At 52.9% G+C, this 17,049-nt stretch overlaps 1 protein-coding gene across 3 annotated transcripts; it reads left to right on the forward strand.

Annotated features, from left to right (window-relative positions):
* Positions 1 to 6,614: 6,614 nt before the first annotated feature.
* Positions 6,615 to 16,303, forward strand: LOC128333040 (uncharacterized). Of its 3 annotated transcripts, XM_053268048.1 has the most exons (18): positions 6,617 to 7,014; positions 8,072 to 8,157; positions 8,481 to 8,553; positions 9,513 to 9,598; positions 9,931 to 10,009; positions 10,410 to 10,501; positions 11,025 to 11,094; positions 11,395 to 11,564; positions 11,957 to 12,079; positions 12,198 to 12,318; positions 12,408 to 12,545; positions 12,887 to 13,060; positions 13,237 to 13,386; positions 13,611 to 13,730; positions 13,832 to 13,940; positions 14,259 to 14,321; positions 14,589 to 14,780; positions 15,075 to 16,303. In XM_053268048.1, the coding sequence occupies exons 1-17, from the start codon at positions 6,796 to 6,798 to the stop codon at positions 14,771 to 14,773; spliced, it is 2,058 nt and encodes a 685-aa protein (XP_053124023.1). In that variant the 5' UTR covers positions 6,617 to 6,795; the 3' UTR covers positions 14,774 to 14,780; positions 15,075 to 16,303. The 3 variants fall into 3 exon arrangements, with proteins under 3 accessions (XP_053124024.1, XP_053124023.1, XP_053124025.1); XM_053268049.1 differs by lacking the exon at positions 13,611 to 13,730 and having other exon boundaries at positions 6,615 to 7,014; XM_053268050.1 differs by lacking the exon at positions 12,887 to 13,060.
* The last annotated feature ends 746 nt before the right edge of the window (positions 16,304 to 17,049 follow it).

Raw genomic sequence — 17,049 nt, forward strand, 5'->3', positions numbered from 1 at the left:
TGATGACCTCCATTTTTTGGAAGGCTTCTTCCTCTGTAGCTTTGCATGGGATTATATGAGTTCTATTGTTTGTTAGCCACTTCATTATTTTTAAATTAAAAGGAAGATATCAATTTAATGGAATGGGGGGGGGGAGGAAGGAGGATAGAAATGGCGAATTCTGCCAAGTGGGAGTTGCCGGTTCTGTAGAGGATGGGAATTGCCCCCTCTTGTTGAAGGGGGTGGCGGGAGACCCCCAGGGGTTGGATTTGGGTCAAGGTGGAGACATTTAGGAAGTGAGACTGTCCTGGCCCCTTTGGGCTGACCCTGGTGGGCAGGAAGGGACTGGCCCAGCCCATCTTCACAGGGTCTTTATGGAGCAGCAGCCCCCCTTCGATGGGTCAGAGCTTTGTCAGCCCCCTCCCTCCTCCAGGACCTCATCCAGAGAGGAAGTGCAGAGTGGAGCCACCTGCACAGAGGAAGGGAAGGACCTCCTGGCCTCTCCGAGATCCCTGCAGCTTCCCACTTCAGTGGGGCAGGATGGCCATATTAAAGGAGAGGAAAGATTGTGCTGTTGGTCAGTGTCGACTCCTGGTGCCCACAGAGCCCTGTGGTTATCTTTGCTAGAATACAGGAGGGGTTGACCATTGCCATCTCCTGTGCAGCCATTAGGTGGCTTTAAAAAAATATTCGTCATTCTTGGGAGCTGGAAATGCCTGGATTGGATGCTCAAAAGCCTGTTTTAAAACAGTTACACTGGCTGCCCATTTTTTTCCGGGCAAAATACAAAGTTCTGGTTATTACCTTTAAAGCTCTGAACGGCTTGGGTTCAAGATATCTTAGAGAGCGCCTTCTTTTACATGATCCCCACCGCACGTTAAGGTCATCTGCAGAAGTCCATCTCCGGTTACCACCGGTTCGTTTGGTGACGACTCAAAGGCGGGCCTTCTCTGTAGCTGCTCCTGGACTGTGGAATGCACTCCCAGCGGAAATTTGTAATCTTGATTCTTTACTGTCCTTCAAGAGAGCCTGGCCTTTCAGGGTTTTTAATCAGTTTTAATTGTTTTAATACCTGGTTTTCAGTGTTTTAATTGTTTTGATAGTTTAATTGTTTTTTAAGTAGTTTTAAATTGGTATTTATATTTGCATCTCTGTTTTAATTGTTTTTAATGTTTCCTGCTTTAATTGTAAACCGCCCTGAGCCATTTCGGAAGGGCGGTATATAAATGAAATAAATAAATAAATAAATAAATAAATAAATAAATAAATAAATAAATAAAAGGGATCAGGCTCGGGAACATTTTAAGTCTCCAGCAACACCCCTGCGGAGAGGCACTCTCCCTCCCTAGATCCCTCCCTCCCTCCCTCCCTCTTTGGATTGATGGTGATGATGACCTTCTTTTGAAAGGCTTCTTCCTCAGTAGCTTAGAATGAAATAATACAAGTTTTATTGCTTGTAAGCCTCTTTGATATTTTTAAACTAAAAGTAGGATATAAAAGAAATGAAATGTTGTGGAGGAGGATGGAGGGAAGATAGAAATGGCAAGATCTGCCAAGTGGCACTTATGTGGAGGATGGGAATTGCCCCCTCTTGATGAAGGGGGTGGGGATGGGGAGACCCCCAGGGGTTGGATTTGGGTCAAGGTGGAGACATTTAGGAAGTGAGACTGTCCTGGCCCCTCTGGGCTGACCTTGTAGTGCAGGAAGGGACTGGCCCAGACCATCTTCACGGGGTCTTCATGGAGTAGCAGCCCCCCATCGATGGGTCAGAGCCCCGTCAGCCCCCTCCCTCCTCCAGGATCTCATCCAGAGAGGAACTGCAGAGTGGAGCCACCTGCACAGAGGAAGGGAAGGGGTTCCTGGTCTCTCCGAGATCCTTGCAGCTTCCCCCTTCAGAGGGGCAGGATGGCCATATGAGGGAGTGAAGAAAACAACACTGGTCATTCTTCAGTAAAAGAAATGAAATGTTGAGAAGGGGGATGGAGGGAGGACCGAAAGGGCCATTTCTGCCAAGGGGGAGTCACAGGTTCTATGGAAGATGGGAATTGCCCCCTCTTGATGTGGCCAGGCTCCTCTGCTCTGAGCAAAAGCTTGACCAGCTTAGCCCAAAGAGATGGGAAATGTATCACCAGCTTGATATCTGCATGCCAGCCTTCTGCTGAAGTCACAGGAGCAGGATTAGTGAGAGAGTTGGCAACCCTGCTGGCTGGTGGTGCCCCATGCCAACCACGGGGCCCAGGGAGTTCAGCTAACTGAGCCAAGAGACCCCTTCAAAGTGGTCATACTCTGATATTTAGCAGGGGGAGAGCAACCTGTCTCCCCTGCGGCTCACGCCAAATTTTGTCCATTTGGGGCCATGTGGGAGCGCTGAACATGGCCTCCGTCACGGGGTTTAGAGGGAGGGTTCACCATCCTGCCCCAAAGAGGTCCAATGTGGGGAAAAGACCACCCAAGTTCTCAAAGCGGTTTGATGAGAAATCTAGGGTGGGAGTCCCCACTGGCTGCTTAGGAATGACCCCGGTGGGTGTGAGCTGGCCCAGCCCATCCTCACTCCTGCTCTCCTCTCTCCTTGACAGGACATGGGAGAAGGATGCCCCTCACTCCGCGGTGTGGGCAGCCTTGATGAGGCAACTCCTGTGGCTCCTCTCAGGTACGTCCTCCTGCTCCTCCTGGGTTATCTGGGCCCATTCTTGATTGATGGAACCTTGGATTTCAGGACCACTTAGGATCCTCTCAAGAAACATGGCCCCTGCCAGGGTTTCATTGTTGGAGATCCAGCTCCAGATGCCATCGGCCTTTGGCACCAGTAACCCTGATGACCACGACAGGTCTCTCTCTGACCAACACGTAGCCAGAAGTCAGATAGAGGTCTTTTCCTCTCAGCATCTTCTTCTGAATAAAGCAGATTAGTTTAACCTTGTGTGAATCTCCCTGCTTATCATGGACAAGCTTTTGCCCCGGAGACCCTGTTGACTTCTGCTGTAATGGGAGTGAAATAGCTGCTGAATACTCTGCCATAGAAGTCATGACCCCAACATTAATAAGCCCAACCCCCAAGAGGTCCCAGTTTGCAAGAGGCACCCAGTCTAAGTTCTTACTATTGGAATGTGGGGAAGACAGAAAGGAATGAGAGCAGGGGCAGGTAAAGGGAGTTCCAAAGGAGAAGAGCCGATCCGTCTGAGCTAGCTGGGTTCTGGGAGAGGATCCAGGGGTTCAGGCACAGGAGGCCAGGGAGGGTTCTTGTGCACATTTTGCTCCCTAGGGTTTTAAATGAGGATGGGTGGGGTGGGGGGATCGGTTCCCTAGTCTGCTCTCTGAGGACTGAAGGGCTGTGGGGCTCCATGGGCTGGTGTGCCTGGCCCACTATTTCTCAGGCCCTGGATTCCAGGTGAGCCCTGCAGCCACCCAGAGCGGGAGAAGGAGACTAGAGTCAGGTTGTGGCTGGCTGCTCCTTCAGGGCTGGATCTGCTGGTGCCTCCTTGAGTGGTTGCAGGGCAAAGGGAGCAACTGGGAGGGGAACAGTGGAAGCCCCTCTGGGGGGCAGAGGAGGGGGTCGTGGCAGCCCCTCGGAACAGGTGATGCTGAGTCAGACCATTGCTCTACTCTGACCAGTAGCCGCTCTCCAAACCCCAACCAAGGGAGCTGAGCTGTTTTAGAGGTTTTTAAATTAGGCAGTATAAAAATATATATAAATCCAATGAATGAATGAATCAGGAAAGAAAGAAAGAAAGAAAGAAAGAAAGAAAGAAAGAAAGAAAGAAAGAAAGGAAGGAAGGAAGGAAGGAAGGAAGGAAGGAAGGAAGGAAGGAAGGAAGGAAGGAAGGAAGGAAGGAAGGAAGGAAGCTAGCTCTTTATGTTGTGGAGAGCGGGGAGGGTATATAAATAATAAAATAAAATAAAATAAAATAAAATAAAATAAAATAAAATAAAGAAAGTAACCTTTATGTTGCAAGGAGCTTGGAGGGTTCTTGCCTTCACCCCTGCCCACTACTGGAAACTGACTACTCTGGGTTCCTTTAAAACACTCACTCACTTGTGTCTTTTGTCCTTTTCCCATCTCAGTGACTTCCAGCCACAGGAGATATATGAAGAGTGCTCCGTGGCCAAAACGAGCAAATGGTCACTGGTAAGGGATGAAAACCCAGTCTGTACATGGCAGCGCTGGGAGGGGGTGGGAGAGACCCCATTTCGAGCTAGAATAGAGGGCGTGTGGTAGAGATCCAGTCTTAGCAAGTTGAAGGGATGCTTTGAGAACTTGTCTGGAAAAGCCATATGCCTTGATATTTGCAGTGGTAGTCGCAGTGAATTGGGTGGGTGGGATGAGTGACAATCCGGGCTCAACTACAAGTGACTCAGGCAAAGGTTGGAGACCCTCGCTATGGAGGAAGCATCATGGGAACTTTTGGGATGGGAAGTGCTGAGAGGGAAGAGGGGTGTGTCTACCTATCTTCCAACCTGGCTCCTTCATTCCGCTCTCCTGCCCCAAATCACTCCCTCCCCCAGGGTTCTAGACTTTGATTTTGTTCTGGACTACCAAGCAGAAAACACATCCAGGAAGGGAGCAGTCTGGAGGGGAACTAGAGTGGGAAAGTCTTCTTTGGGGTAGATGGTGCACTCTTTCCCCCCTGCCACTTCTTGGCTCCACATGGCCCCCTTTCTGGTGTCATTGAAAAGGGCCTCAAAACACGGGTCTGCAGCATCAAGTGGCCAAGAGCTCTGCCCAGCAAAGAGAAGAACTTAGCTAGGCTTTCCTTAATTAAAGGCACCATTCAAGAAACCACAGTGTCCCATGTAGCAGGAGGCCTGACTCTTCTTCGGGATCCTGCCACTCCAAATGTTGTGTAATACCCATGATCTCTCCCGACTGCCCAGGAATGGGCAGAAAGCTGGTTTCTGAGGTTCAGTAGATTCTTGGGTTTGGTTCCTCTCTGAGCCCAGTTACACGTTGGTAGACACGGTTTTGAGGTGCTAAGGAGCCACCTCCTGCTTTAAGCTCCTCTGTTAAGAAGGACCTCTTGAAGGAGGGTTGATGTTTGGACCCCAGATGCCCTGGAAAGGTCAAGTGGGCCCCAGAGCACCCATTCCTCTCTCCATTCTCATCCACAGAAGTCATTCTCGGACAGCTCCAGGATTCAGACGGTCAACACTGGGAACGAGATCCTGGAAGACGCACATGCCATCAGTTCCCCGAGGAGGTAGAGTTTCTTCTTGAACTTTTGTGTAGGGAAGGTTTTCTGTCCCCCTGCCAGCCTGGATCTGAGATGGATCCAGTGCCGCTGACTGGCAAGAGTTGCAGGGTAGACAGTCAAAAACGACGTCTTCATACATTGTGTAGAAGCAGGGGCGTAACTAGGTTGGAGTGGGCCCTGAGACGAGATTCTTAAATGGGCCCCCCCGCCGAGAAATTTTTTAATAATAATAATAATAATAATAATAATAATAATAATAATAATAATAATAATAATAATTCAATTTCTATTCCGCCCTTCCAAAAATGCCTCGGGGCGGTTTACAAAGAGAAAAAGGTGCCTCTTTGCCCCGTAAGCAGGGGGCTTTTATTCTCACATTTCTGTCCTCATTCAAAACATACAAAAAACAGATGTACAAAATTGAGCAAATGAGAAGAGAAGAATTATATGGGAGTAAAACCTTTTTTAAAAGGAGTCAGGAAGCGCATCTTTGGAGGCTCAAATGGATACCTTTCAGGCACAACTATTTCCAAGTCAAAAATTCCTTTTTCATGTGGTGTATTTGCAAAACCAAGGATTTGAGCTTGAAGTTCATCTAAGCGACTTCCAGTCTGCCAGCAAGTAATACCCGGTGGTGGCTCTGTGGACAGCAGATGCAGCTCCCTTTTCAATCATGAAGCTCTCTTCATTGTGCTCCGTTTTCGAAGTAGAGCTCTAAGAACGGAGCCAAATGCACTCAGGGGCGTAGCAAGGTTGGAGTGGGCCCTGAGAAGAGATTTCAAAATGCCCCCCCCCCCAAAGTCCAGGGCTTCCACACACCCCAGGCTTCCAAGGATTTAAGTCTGATATTTCAAAATATGTATGCTGCCAAGAAATACATTTCACTGAATACACACACACTTCTTACACACACACACAAGTTGCAAAACAACTTGAACAGAAGTGTATTGATGAATGAATGAATGAAGACATAAATAAATTTGTTCCAGAAGTTTTTGTAATTTCCTGCCATGAAACAAGCCACTTCTAGGACTTTTTAGAGGGTTTTTTTAAGCCAGCCAATTTCCCAATCAGTCTTCCATGAAATATTCAGAGACTTCTCGGTCTCCCCACCCCCCATCCAAGCCCTATGGCAAGCAGATCCCTACCTGGATATAGGGGGCGGGGGGCGGGGTGTGACCACCAAAAGGAATCCACATTCTACCTGGCCACGGCTGAGCTGTCTGGCCTGGGAAGAAGAGGGTCTGCTGCAGAGAACTGGAGTGGCCACTCGGACTGCCAGCCTTCTTCCTGGGGCTGGCCAGCCTACTCGAATTCAGGCTTCACGGAGGCCTACACGGAGGCCTCCCTGGAAGCCCCGCCCAGCCGCCGATCAGCTGAGAGGCGCCCGGGAGAAAAGCAGCTTGCCTGCTGCTTGGATGGCCGACCAGGAGGACCAGCAGGAGGGAGGGCAAACAGGGCAAGTGGCTGAAGGGTCTTGGGGCTGGGCAGGGGGCAATGGGGAGTCATGGGAGGTGTCTCTGGGGGGCCCCTCAAGGCAGTGGGGCCCCGAGGCGACGGCCTCCCCCGGCCTCATGGTAGTTACGCCCCTGCGTAGAAGCATTCACTCTTCCAAGATGTGGTGGTGATGTCCGCTAGCTTGAAGGGCACAGAGGATAGCTTCCTGGAGGCCTGCCGGATGGCTGTCCCCTATTGGAAGCAGAGTGCTGGGCCAGATGCATCTTTGGTCGGATCCAGCAATGCTCTTCCGAGGTACTCAGGCCATTGTATTTCTTCCTGCAGTGTCTTCACGGTTGAGGAGGATGGATGGTTTCTCCAGACCGTGGACACCGAATGGTCTTGTGAGGTGAGGAAACGATTCCAGTCGCTTTTGTGGATGGGCTGGTGGAGGGTTGAGGGGAGATTGCATCTCCACCGTCAGGAGACAGAGGGGGGTCAGATCCTGAAAGGGGAGGAAATCCAGCTGCTGCATGTTGGCCAGAGGATTACAGTGGGAACGTCGTGGCTAGGGAAGGATTCTGCCACCCTCTGCCTCTCCTTCCAATGGCCACCTTTCTGGGTTGGTGTGCTTTGGATTGGAGGCATCAAACGGCTCCCAAGACCCTGAGACGGGTCAGGAGAGGAGAGGGTCTTCCTGGCAGAGATCCTCCAGGTCTCTTGACTGAAGAGGCATTTCTGGAGAGACAATCCTGGTCCCCTCAGGTAAAAACAGCCCACAGCAGGAGGGATGGCCCTCACTCCGGACTCAGGGGCCCACCTTGTCTCTCCCTTTGGAAAGGCTGAGCTAACCCTGTTTCTTGGGGAGAGGAGAGAAGAGGACATGAAGGGGTGGGATCAAGAAGACTCTCTGGGCCAAACTATTGATGCCAGTGGGTCCCGTTCCTCTTGGTTTCCATTCCCCATGAAAGGAATGCAGAAGAAATGACAAGAAATGACAACAAGCAGTTCGCATTCCATTCTGGAGCTCCCATGCAGTGATGTTTCTGTTAATGGCTGGTTTTGGGGAGGGAAAGAAAGAGATTTCACAGACCTACCTGTCATGCTGTCTTTGGACTAGAGCTGCAGAGTGCAGCCAACTGATTCTGATGGCCCTTTTGAAGGATGGTGGCCAGTTTGCTGACCACAGTAGATCATATCACAATGGAGGTTCATGGTTGGACATAGGATGAAACCAAATGGCCACAAGCATGTGGTGGCTGTTCCCTGGCACTCCCACCACAGTTAGAATTAGAACACATGGTTTCTTTTTAATAAGGTTTTTTTGTCTTAAAAAAAAATCAAAATAATTTAAAGAAATAAAAATGAACTCAAAGAAAATGTCAGGGGGAAAACTCCCTACGAATCCTAGGCCCTAGGAAGATCAGAGTGAGTACACTCATTGGAAACCTTTGTCTCATATGCAGAGTCCTGACATCCAAGAGGCCAAGATCCCAGAAGACAACACTAGGGATCAGGAGCTGGACGTGGAGAGCTTTGTCAGTTCCCTGAGGTACTCTTTTCTCACCTGGAGGGGCAGCTCCATCGCTCATGGAAGTAGAGGACCTTCCTTAGGAGCCCATGCAATTTTTTGGGGGGTGGAGGTGGTTAGTTTAGCAAGAAGCCAAGGGTGGACAGAAGCTCCGAGCAGCATGGAGGGTTGTTTCCATGGAGGCAGGTGTCTCCATGCCCAGCCCATGGGCTTCCTGCAGGCATCTGGCTGTCCACTCCTGGAAACAGGGTGTTGGGCTGCATGCCTCATTCATCTCATCAAGCAGAGCTCTTTCTAAGCACTCGTGTTCTGATCTCATGTGTCTTCTTTCTTTCTTTTCTTAGCGTCCAGAGGCCAAGCACCGTGTTGAGGAGGCTGCAAAACACCGCCGCTGACCAAGAGCCATCCCTTGGAGAGGTCAGGAAGCCTCAACATCCAGTCCCTCCCTCGGAAGAACTGTGGGTTGGGCGTGTGGGTCCCCCGTGTTGCCCAGGAGTAGAGAGCATGTGGAATGGCCCCAGTTTTGATGCTGCCGGGTGGGCGGCCATCTTCTGACAGTTGTTTGCTTAAAGCTATGGTAAAGGGACAGCCATGCCCTAAACAAGACTGCATCACAATGGTGGCACGGTGGGGGTGATAGGATTAAAGAAGATGGCCGCAAGGAGATGGTGGCTATGGCCTTGACTTCTGGTGGAGATCTCACAGTTAAAGGTGGAGCATCCTGTTGCTTTAATGGCAACCATTGAAAAACAGTGACAAATAAATGAAGAATGAATAAAAATACAAAACAATAAGCAAACTAAACCAAACCAATGAGAAATGAACTAAATGAAAAAGGGGAAAGAAATGGGAAAGAAAGAGGAAAGGAGACCCAGTTTGGGCATGTTTTTGCACGTGCCTTTAGTGTCCTCACTAAGGAGCCGACTGAAAGCATGAAGTGGACTGGAAGTGGTCTTTTCCAGTCACCAGAGCCATCAGGGCCCCAGCTCAGTGAGGGAGCGCAGCATGTCTTGGGGTGGGGGGAGTTGATGCCTTTCCCCTCTGCCATTTGCATGAGTGCGCGAAGGCCTGAAATCAGCCCAACCGACCTCATTGCGAGGAAGGCGGGCACGAGAGAGGAGCTCTTTTGCCATCTCTCCCGCCCGCCTCCAGCCAGCATGCCTGGGCTCCAAAGTGGTTTTTAAGAAAGCTGAAAATCAGGAAAGCGGGAAGAGTTGTGTCCAGAACGGGACGATCCCCTTCCGGCCCACTTCCTGCGTTCAGCTCACCCGGTGATGACCGCTGGAAGGTGCCAGGCTGGCCTTTCCCCTGCTGAAGCCTAGGAAGCTCAATGAGAGGGCCAGAGCAACCATTTCTCCCCCTTCTCTCCTTCACAGAGTTCTTCCTTCCCGGGGGCCGAGACTCCACATGCCAGCGTGGAGGAAGAGGGGTCGGAAGAGGACTATGCCACCAGTTCCCCCAGGTACCTTTCTCAGCTGAAGGGCCGCTCCAGGGATCATAGAGGCGGATCACCTTCCCCGGGAGCCTTGGTTGATTAGACATGTTCATGGAGGAGAATCCAGTTGAAGATTATAACCCATGACAGCCAAGGAACCTCCGAATCTCGAGATCTCTCTCTCTCTCTCTGAATAAACACACTTTAATGCCACATGTAACCAGATCTCAAGTGGTTCACAAACAACTAAATAGGCATCTGGCTGTCCACTGTTGGGTTCTGGGCTACACGTGTCTTTCACTTGATCCACGGGGCATGCATTGCTGTTCTTATGCCATGTCTCTCCTTTCTCCTCTCAGAGTCCCGAAGCCAAAGAAGTGGCTCATCAAGAAGATGATGAAGAACACCTACACGGTGGAAGACTCGTCCTCCGCGGAGGTCAGAACTGATCGATTTCATCATCCATTTTTTCATGTGAACGGGCTCTAGGTTGTGTGTGTGTGTGTGTGTGTGTGTGTGTGTGTGTGTGTGTGTGAGTGCCCTGTTCCCCAGCAGGAGACAGAACATGGAATGGTTCTAGTTCTAGATGCTGCAGGATGGGAGGGATTGTGATTGGTGGGATGGGAGGAAATGCAGCTGAGGCATTGGAAAGGGGGCAAAAATGTGGTGAAAGGCTCTTCTGGGCTGAGATGCCAAATGCCTTTTCTACCAAGAGGCAGGTCTTATTTTAGAGCCGGATGTCTTCCAAACCGTCCCTTGGGCTTGGTTCCTCTCAGAAGCCTCGCAAGGTCAATGCAAGCCCCAGAACACTCCCGTTTCTCTTCTCTCTCCTCCCCAGTGCTCCTCGATGGATGAGGATGACACGATGCATGACATCAGCAGCATCGAGGACGAGGTGTGGGACTCTCCGCTGACACCCAGTTCGGCCAGGTAGGTACCCTCGTCTCAGCTGAGGAGCCAGTAGGGAGCTGGGGGGATTTTAGCGTAGTCAGCAGAAGGCTGCAGGGGACAGGGGCAGATCCCCCATGTCTGAGCCCCATAGAGGGATGTTTCCTCCTACCTGCTCCCTGAGAAATCTGGAGGGGGAGTTCACCCAAGAAGGCCTATTGGCAGCCGGTGCAAGAGAGACACCAGCAAGTCTATTTCTGGCTGTTAGCAGAGGGAGCTCTGAGACCCCCATGCTGTTGGCATGAGCGGGTGTTGTGGAGAAGGAGCAGGGGAGGGCTCCTGTCTCGATGCCCCCTTTGAACACTTCCCAGGGCTTCTCAGTGGGGAATGAAAGGCTGGACTTGGGAGATCTCTGGCCTGATGAAGTTCCCCTGCCAGCCACCTCCCAAAGGAGGCGAGATCTTTGCTTAGCATCTCTTTGGGTGCCCGTGTTCTTCTTCAGCTGGCTGCCATCTCCAACAGGACAGTTCTTTGAGAAGCTTTTCTCTCTCCTCTCCTCTCTCAGGAACATCGGCGAAGAGGAAAGAAGAGGACAGCTGGCCCCAGATTGGTTCTCCTCGGTCCATCTGGGAGAGGTAAGGGGCGCAAACCAAGGGTGACTTGACTCCACCCCTCTGCCCCTCCTTTCCTGCACTACACAGGATGGCGGCTTGGATGGCAGTCACTGTTCACACGGGAGGTGGGGACTTCCCTTTTCCCCTTGTGGATGTCTTTCCCTTGCAGTTGACCTCATGCACCCTGAGCCAGAGGCAGCACCCTTCAGGCCCAGATGTGGGTGCAGACACCCATGGCACTGGCCTGGCCCTGGGGATTCTCCTGACTCATAACCGTCCCTCGGACTGTGTGCTGAGGCCTGACCCTCCTCTTCTTCGCAGGGGAGAGCAACAAAGAAGATTGGGGACGTCATCCGGAGCGTGGAGTATGCCAGTGAGGTGGAGGAAAGGTTCCCCGAACTCCTGGTGGGCCTGGTCAACAAGATCCTCACCGGCCTGCAGAACACCACCGAGGGAGTCGGGAACCGAGACAGCCATGACCTGCCTCCTGAGTAAGTCATGGCGGTGGGGAAAGCGGGGCCAGCAAGTCTTCCTTCCAGCACTCTGGGAGGACAGGCTAGGGTCATTTCTCCCATGTCCCACTCTGATGGGTGAGCAGCATTTCTGGCCTGTTGGGGTGACTCTGGCACGGAGGTCCCCTCCCTCAGCTACACAGAGGAGAGCCCAGAATTTGCAGCCCTCTTGGCTCTGCAGAGAGCCTTAAAATGCATCTGCAGTGTTAAAAAGCCAGCTGTGGATAAAGTCACTTCACCTCTGTGGTCTCCCTCCCTGGTCCAACTCAGTCCCTCCACCCTTGATACTACGCCACCCCGCAAGGAGTCCCTCCCTTGTCCACTGCCTCCACCCTTGACATGGTGTGACAGCAACCTTCTCTTCTCTGCAGGGAGACCGCGCAGATTGTCCGAACCCTGCTGGAGAGGGTGGCACAGGTGACCCCGGAGAAGACCTGCTGGGAATCCCTGTGCTCTCCGCAGAGCTGCCTCCAGGGTGTGGCCCTCTTGGTGAGGTAAGTAGGAGTGAATAGGAGATTCCTCAGGAGGCCTGGGGGCTGGGGTGGTTTGGGTCAGGTCTGCTCTTTCTGGGCCTCCCGCCCAGGACTCAGCAGGGGCCTTTGTGTGTTGCAGGGCTCTCCTCCAGACACCATCCTCCACAGTGGCCAGGCTGAAGGCATACCTGGCTTCCCTCTTCAGCCTCGATAAAGATCCAGAAGAGCATTCCCTCGCAGAGGTGGCCTTCTTTGTGGAGGTGAGAAGCATTTTCCTCAGGTGGGCTTCCCTGAGAGGAGGGTTTGGCCCCAGGGGCTGATGGGTCTTCTGCTCCTTTCCCTCTTTTAGCTGCTCCTGAAAGACCAAGACTTTGCTGCCTTAGAGAAGACCTGGATGCTCCTGGTAGCGTGGCTAGTCCACCCCAGCCAGAACATCCGCTACCTGAGCGAAAGGGGTCTTCTCCACATTTATGGAAAGCTGAAGGCAGTGAGTGACATCCCTGGGCATGGAGCATCCCTAGACATGGAGACTCCTCTCTTTGGGGAGCCCTTCCTGAGGCTGGTGCTCCTAGGCATCCCCAGGTGTGACAGGAAGATTTTTCCAGTTGGGAGGATTCAGCCTGTGGAACCCTTGCCACAGGATGAAGGAGAAATCCTTAAGGGAATGCATCTCTCAGTGGGAGCCCTGATTCCCCACGTGCTCCAATGCCGCCTTCTCACCCCTCTTGGATGGAAGCCAAGCGGCATCAAACATGGACAGCTATGTGGTACATTTAGCAGGGGGTAGACTAGCATGTGTTCTCAAGGATCCACCTTTTCCCTCCCTAGGCGAAGAAACCCCAGGATTTTAGTGCTGGGATCCTGGGAGGGCTCAGGACCTCCAGTCTGGAAGCCACTTTGGGGGTCCTGGCCTTCATGGAGCGGCTGAGGCACTGTCCATCAGAACACCAGGCCACGGTGAATGCTGCCCTGGCTGCCCTGTGCCGCCCTCTCTTCCACCACGTGAGTACTTACATGCCAGCCCTCCGCCTGGCTCTATGAGGGCCGGCCAACCTGCAGGTTCCGAACGGGTTGGAGAAGGGAAACCAGACACCCCCTAGAGACCCATGCAAGCTCTTCTGCATGGTGATGAAGGTGAGGAATTCCTCCCTAATAACAAGCCCTGTTCTTCTTTGTAGGAGGAGGCTAAGATCCGAAGGGCAGCCATGAGGACCCACCTGGATCTCCTGCAGCACTGCCACCATCATCATGAGGGTACAGAGGAGAACATCACGACCCTCATCGCGGTGCTGATGCATGTGGAGGATGAGGACCTGGAGGTAGTACAGGTGAGAGCCCACTTCTTCCTGCCACCCCTACGAAGGTGTTTAGGCTTCCCCAAGTCCAGCTGCCCAGTGGCAGACCCCAGAGTTAGCCTCACGGGATGGTGAATTCACGAGCTGTCCCGCTGTGGTTTGGCCTATCCAGGCCCTACTCCTTGAAGCCCCCTAAGAGGTTTCTTGGAATCCCTTGGGAGGATTTTTCACTCCCATTCCGGTCTTTCTTTTGGCAGGCTGCGAAGGACAATCTGAGCCTCCTGGCGGAAGCCCTCCTATGGCACCTGGAGGGCAAGCTGCTGGCGCGGGACTCTTACAGCCTGCAGGAGCTGCTCCACAAGATCGCCAAGCGTCTGGTAAGGGCAGCCCCTCCCTGTCCGTCCCTCGGCTCAAATGGCTCAAGGACCTTTGGGCGATGCTTTGCTCACTCGGGATTTGTCTTTGCTCTTGATCCCAGATTCGGCAGCTCGGCACAGAAGACGCCGTGGAGATGGAGGCCACCAAGATCCTGGGCTTCTTCCGCAGCGAGCAGCCTTCAGTGAGGAGAACGGCTGCCCTGCTGATCGGTAAGCGAAACAAGACTTTTGGGTCTCCCTTAGTGGGTCGTCTTGGTGGGCAAAGGTTCATTCTCTTGGAAGGCACTGCCAGAAGGGTGTGGAGGGGCAGGAGCTGTTCCCTCCCCAGGAGGACTGGCCCAGTGCGTGTTAGCGAGGTCTCTTGGCTTAATTTCCACCCAAGGTGACATAAGAGTCCCTGGAGGAATGGCTCAAATTGTCAGTCCCAGACGGAGCAGAGAGGGGAGGACTTCCTCTCCTGAATGATCGGGTTGTCCATGCACAGTGTCCTGAACTGTGGTCCCATTTCCTTCCACCCTTGTTTTTTAGGTCACCTGGTCCACAAAAAGGGCAGCATCCTCACTGAAGGGAACATAGAGACCTTCCATGCTGGTAAGTGCCGGTTTCTGGGTGGGAAGGGGAAGTTTCTGTGAGGGGAGAGGCCTAGATTTAGGGACCACAGAGCTGGAATGGGCCACCTGTCCCCTCAAATGGAAGGTCCCGCTTGCATCCTCAGGGATGCTCAGCAGTAGGCTTTCCCAGAGTGCAGGGGAGAAAGAGTCAGGACTTGCGCCCTCTTGGTGTGGAAATGGTGGGGCTTGGCCAAGGGTGGGGTGATCTCTTCATGCCATTTCTGAACCTTCTCCTTCATCCCTCCAGCGCTGGAGAGCTTGCTTGGCGACCATGACCCCGAGGTCGGGAGAGTTGCCTGCAAGACAGAGAAGATCGTGAAGAAGGCCTTTTCCCTCCACTCCCGGCACGGGCTGCGGGCTGCCGTTCGGCGCTTGTGGGCGGGCTGTAAGAAGAAGAGACACCCGCCAGAGTACGGTGATCTCTCCACCTGACCGACTGGTGAGTAGACCAATACAGGGCTTCACTTGAAGGGGCCCCAATGGTTAGGGAGGGGGCCTGGGCTGCAGGAAGGGTGGGCAGGAATCTGGGCAACCCTCCCTCGTGTTGGAATGCCATCTTCGGCCCTTGTGTCTGGTTGTACCAGTAGCCAAAGGGAAAGAGGAAAGATCTCTCTTCCCTCTGGGAAATGAGGACACAAATATTCTGCCAGGAGTCCCTGGTGCTTGGTGGTGTCATGGGGGAGAGTGTGAGAAGACCCCCCATCTCTGAACCAATGTCCTCCTCTCTTTCCAGGAACAACAGCCCCGTGCTCTCCCCTTGAAGATCAGCAGCTGAAGGGAGGTTCAGGAAAGACCGTGCAGCGCAGGGGCCTCCCAGAAGACCTCCTCCAACCGCGTGGACACATGATCTGTCCACAAGAAGACATCCAGCAGGGAAGTGCAGTTCTGTCTGAGGAGTGAGGGGGTAGCAGGCTCCACTCCCCTGGCCCAAGGAAGCCCCGCCTCTGGGGTGCAGAAGCCCCTCCCCTTGCTTCTGCTGGCAGGCTGTGGGAGGAGGCTACAGGACCACCCTGCCCCCAAGTGGCCCTTTGGAACCATTCTTGGGCTTCCCTTGGGTCCGGGGAGGCTGTGTGGCCCCAGCAGGAGGGCAAGGTCACCGCCTCCCTCCATTCCCACCAGCTGGCCAAGGAGCGCCCCCTCCTCCTTCCACCTTTCTCCCCTTCCCCAGAGGCCTGGCTTCCCCTGGCAGGGGAAGCCCCATCCAGGCATCCGCCCCCTCCCCTGCCAAGGGTGTGCTCCTCCCCCCCTCCACTCCCGCAGCCACGCCTCACTCCCCCCTCCGCTCCCTCCTCCTTCCTCCCAAATCGGTGCAGCAGCAGAGGAGCCTGGGAGACTCTGGGGCCCCCCTGCAGCCCCAGTAGCGCCCCCTGGAGCTGCCCGGTGGCAGGCCAGAGAATCCTCCTCTCCCTCCTGCTCCATGCTGTGGCTGCACAGTGGGGAGCCCGAATTCTCTGGCTTGCCCCCCCCCATCAACCCCCACCCCACTGCCCGATCCCCGCTTGCTGGGCTGCCGGAGTGGAAAGGGAGGAGGAGCAGGGCAACCCCACTGACGCTGCTTTGTGCTTCTTGCAGGCATGTGCTGCTGCTGGGAGGCTGGAGGAGTCGATCCGCCCCAGAAGAGGAGACCAAGTGAACATGCCTGCAAGGAGCGGTGGGGTGGGTGGGGGCTGGCTGGGACTCCCCCCAATTTTGTTTGCCCTGCTATTCCCTTGTTCCGTGTGACCCTGGGCTTCCTCCCTTCCCTCCCTCCCTCCCCCTCCCTCCCAGGGACAGAATGGGCTTTGCTGGTCGCCCTCTTGGGGGCCGAGTAGGAATTTTTGGCTTTCCAACAGATTGGCCAAGATGGAAAGTTTTTTTGCCTACTCCATTCTGTCCTGTTTTGTTTCCTTTAGTTAGAAAGTTAAGTGACGACTTGTAACCTATTTAAGTATATTAATAAAGTTGCCCCTTTTGTTCAAAACATATGTCGTGTCTGAGTTCCTCTTTTCTTCTCGTCTCCCTTGGAGCGTTTGTGCCCACAGACTCCCAAGCTCACCTCTTGGCTGAGGGAGACGCTGCTACACTGCTACAGGTCCATGCAAATGCCTCTTGCTTGGAAGCACTCACTCAGACAATTGGCTTGGATCACTCCAGAGGAGCCCACTTGAGGTTTGCCGCCAATGAGGTTTGCTGAGCACAGGATCCTGGGAGCAAGCTGCACCTTCCAATCGAGTGCCCGGAAAGCACAGCCTTGGCAAGGCCTGGCAAGCTTACAAACCATCACTGACTGCCTCCAATACAGCCAAATATGACATGTGATTCCATTCCAGTGATTAAAAAGTCCTGCCAAGTATGAAATGCCATTTGTGCAGGAACAAGGCCTTGACCTCCTCTTGTGCTCTTCACATTTCTGTTTTGAATGCGTATTTGCTTCCTTCCTGTGCTCTGTAATAAGAAGCTGGCAGGGATCAAGAGTTCACAGCTCCCCTTTGACAGTTTGGTCTGGTTGGGGAAAGAGTCCTGCTGTTTGGTTTTTGGAGGGAGGAGAGGGTTGGATTGGATTGGTTTGGTTTTGTTTTTTTAATGGGGGGAGCTCGCATTAATTTTGATTGGTTGGTTGGTTTGGTTTTTTCCCCAAATTCAATTTTTATTATTTTTAACAATATTAATATGTCATTTATTACGAATAGACAAAAGTGGACTTCCCGCACACATCTCTTCGTGAATCA

Source organism: Hemicordylus capensis, chromosome 7 (assembly GCF_027244095.1).
Source record: "Hemicordylus capensis ecotype Gifberg chromosome 7, rHemCap1.1.pri, whole genome shotgun sequence".
NCBI classification, from domain to species: Eukaryota; Metazoa; Chordata; class Lepidosauria; order Squamata; family Cordylidae; genus Hemicordylus; species Hemicordylus capensis.

What these genes read in the sequence shown, in the direction of transcription:
- LOC128333040 (XM_053268048.1), top strand. Translation starts at nt 6,796, where the DNA reads ATGTCCGCTAGCTTGAAGGGCACAGAGGATAGCTTCCTGGAGGCCTGC. An exon ending in GGTGTGGCCCTCTTGGTGAG is followed by an intron (nt 12,080 to 12,197) that starts GTAAGTAGGAGT and finishes TGTGTGTTGCAG; the next exon opens with GGCTCTCCTCCAGACACCAT. An exon ending in AACGGCTGCCCTGCTGATCG is followed by an intron (nt 13,941 to 14,258) that starts GTAAGCGAAACA and finishes CTTGTTTTTTAG; the next exon opens with GTCACCTGGTCCACAAAAAG.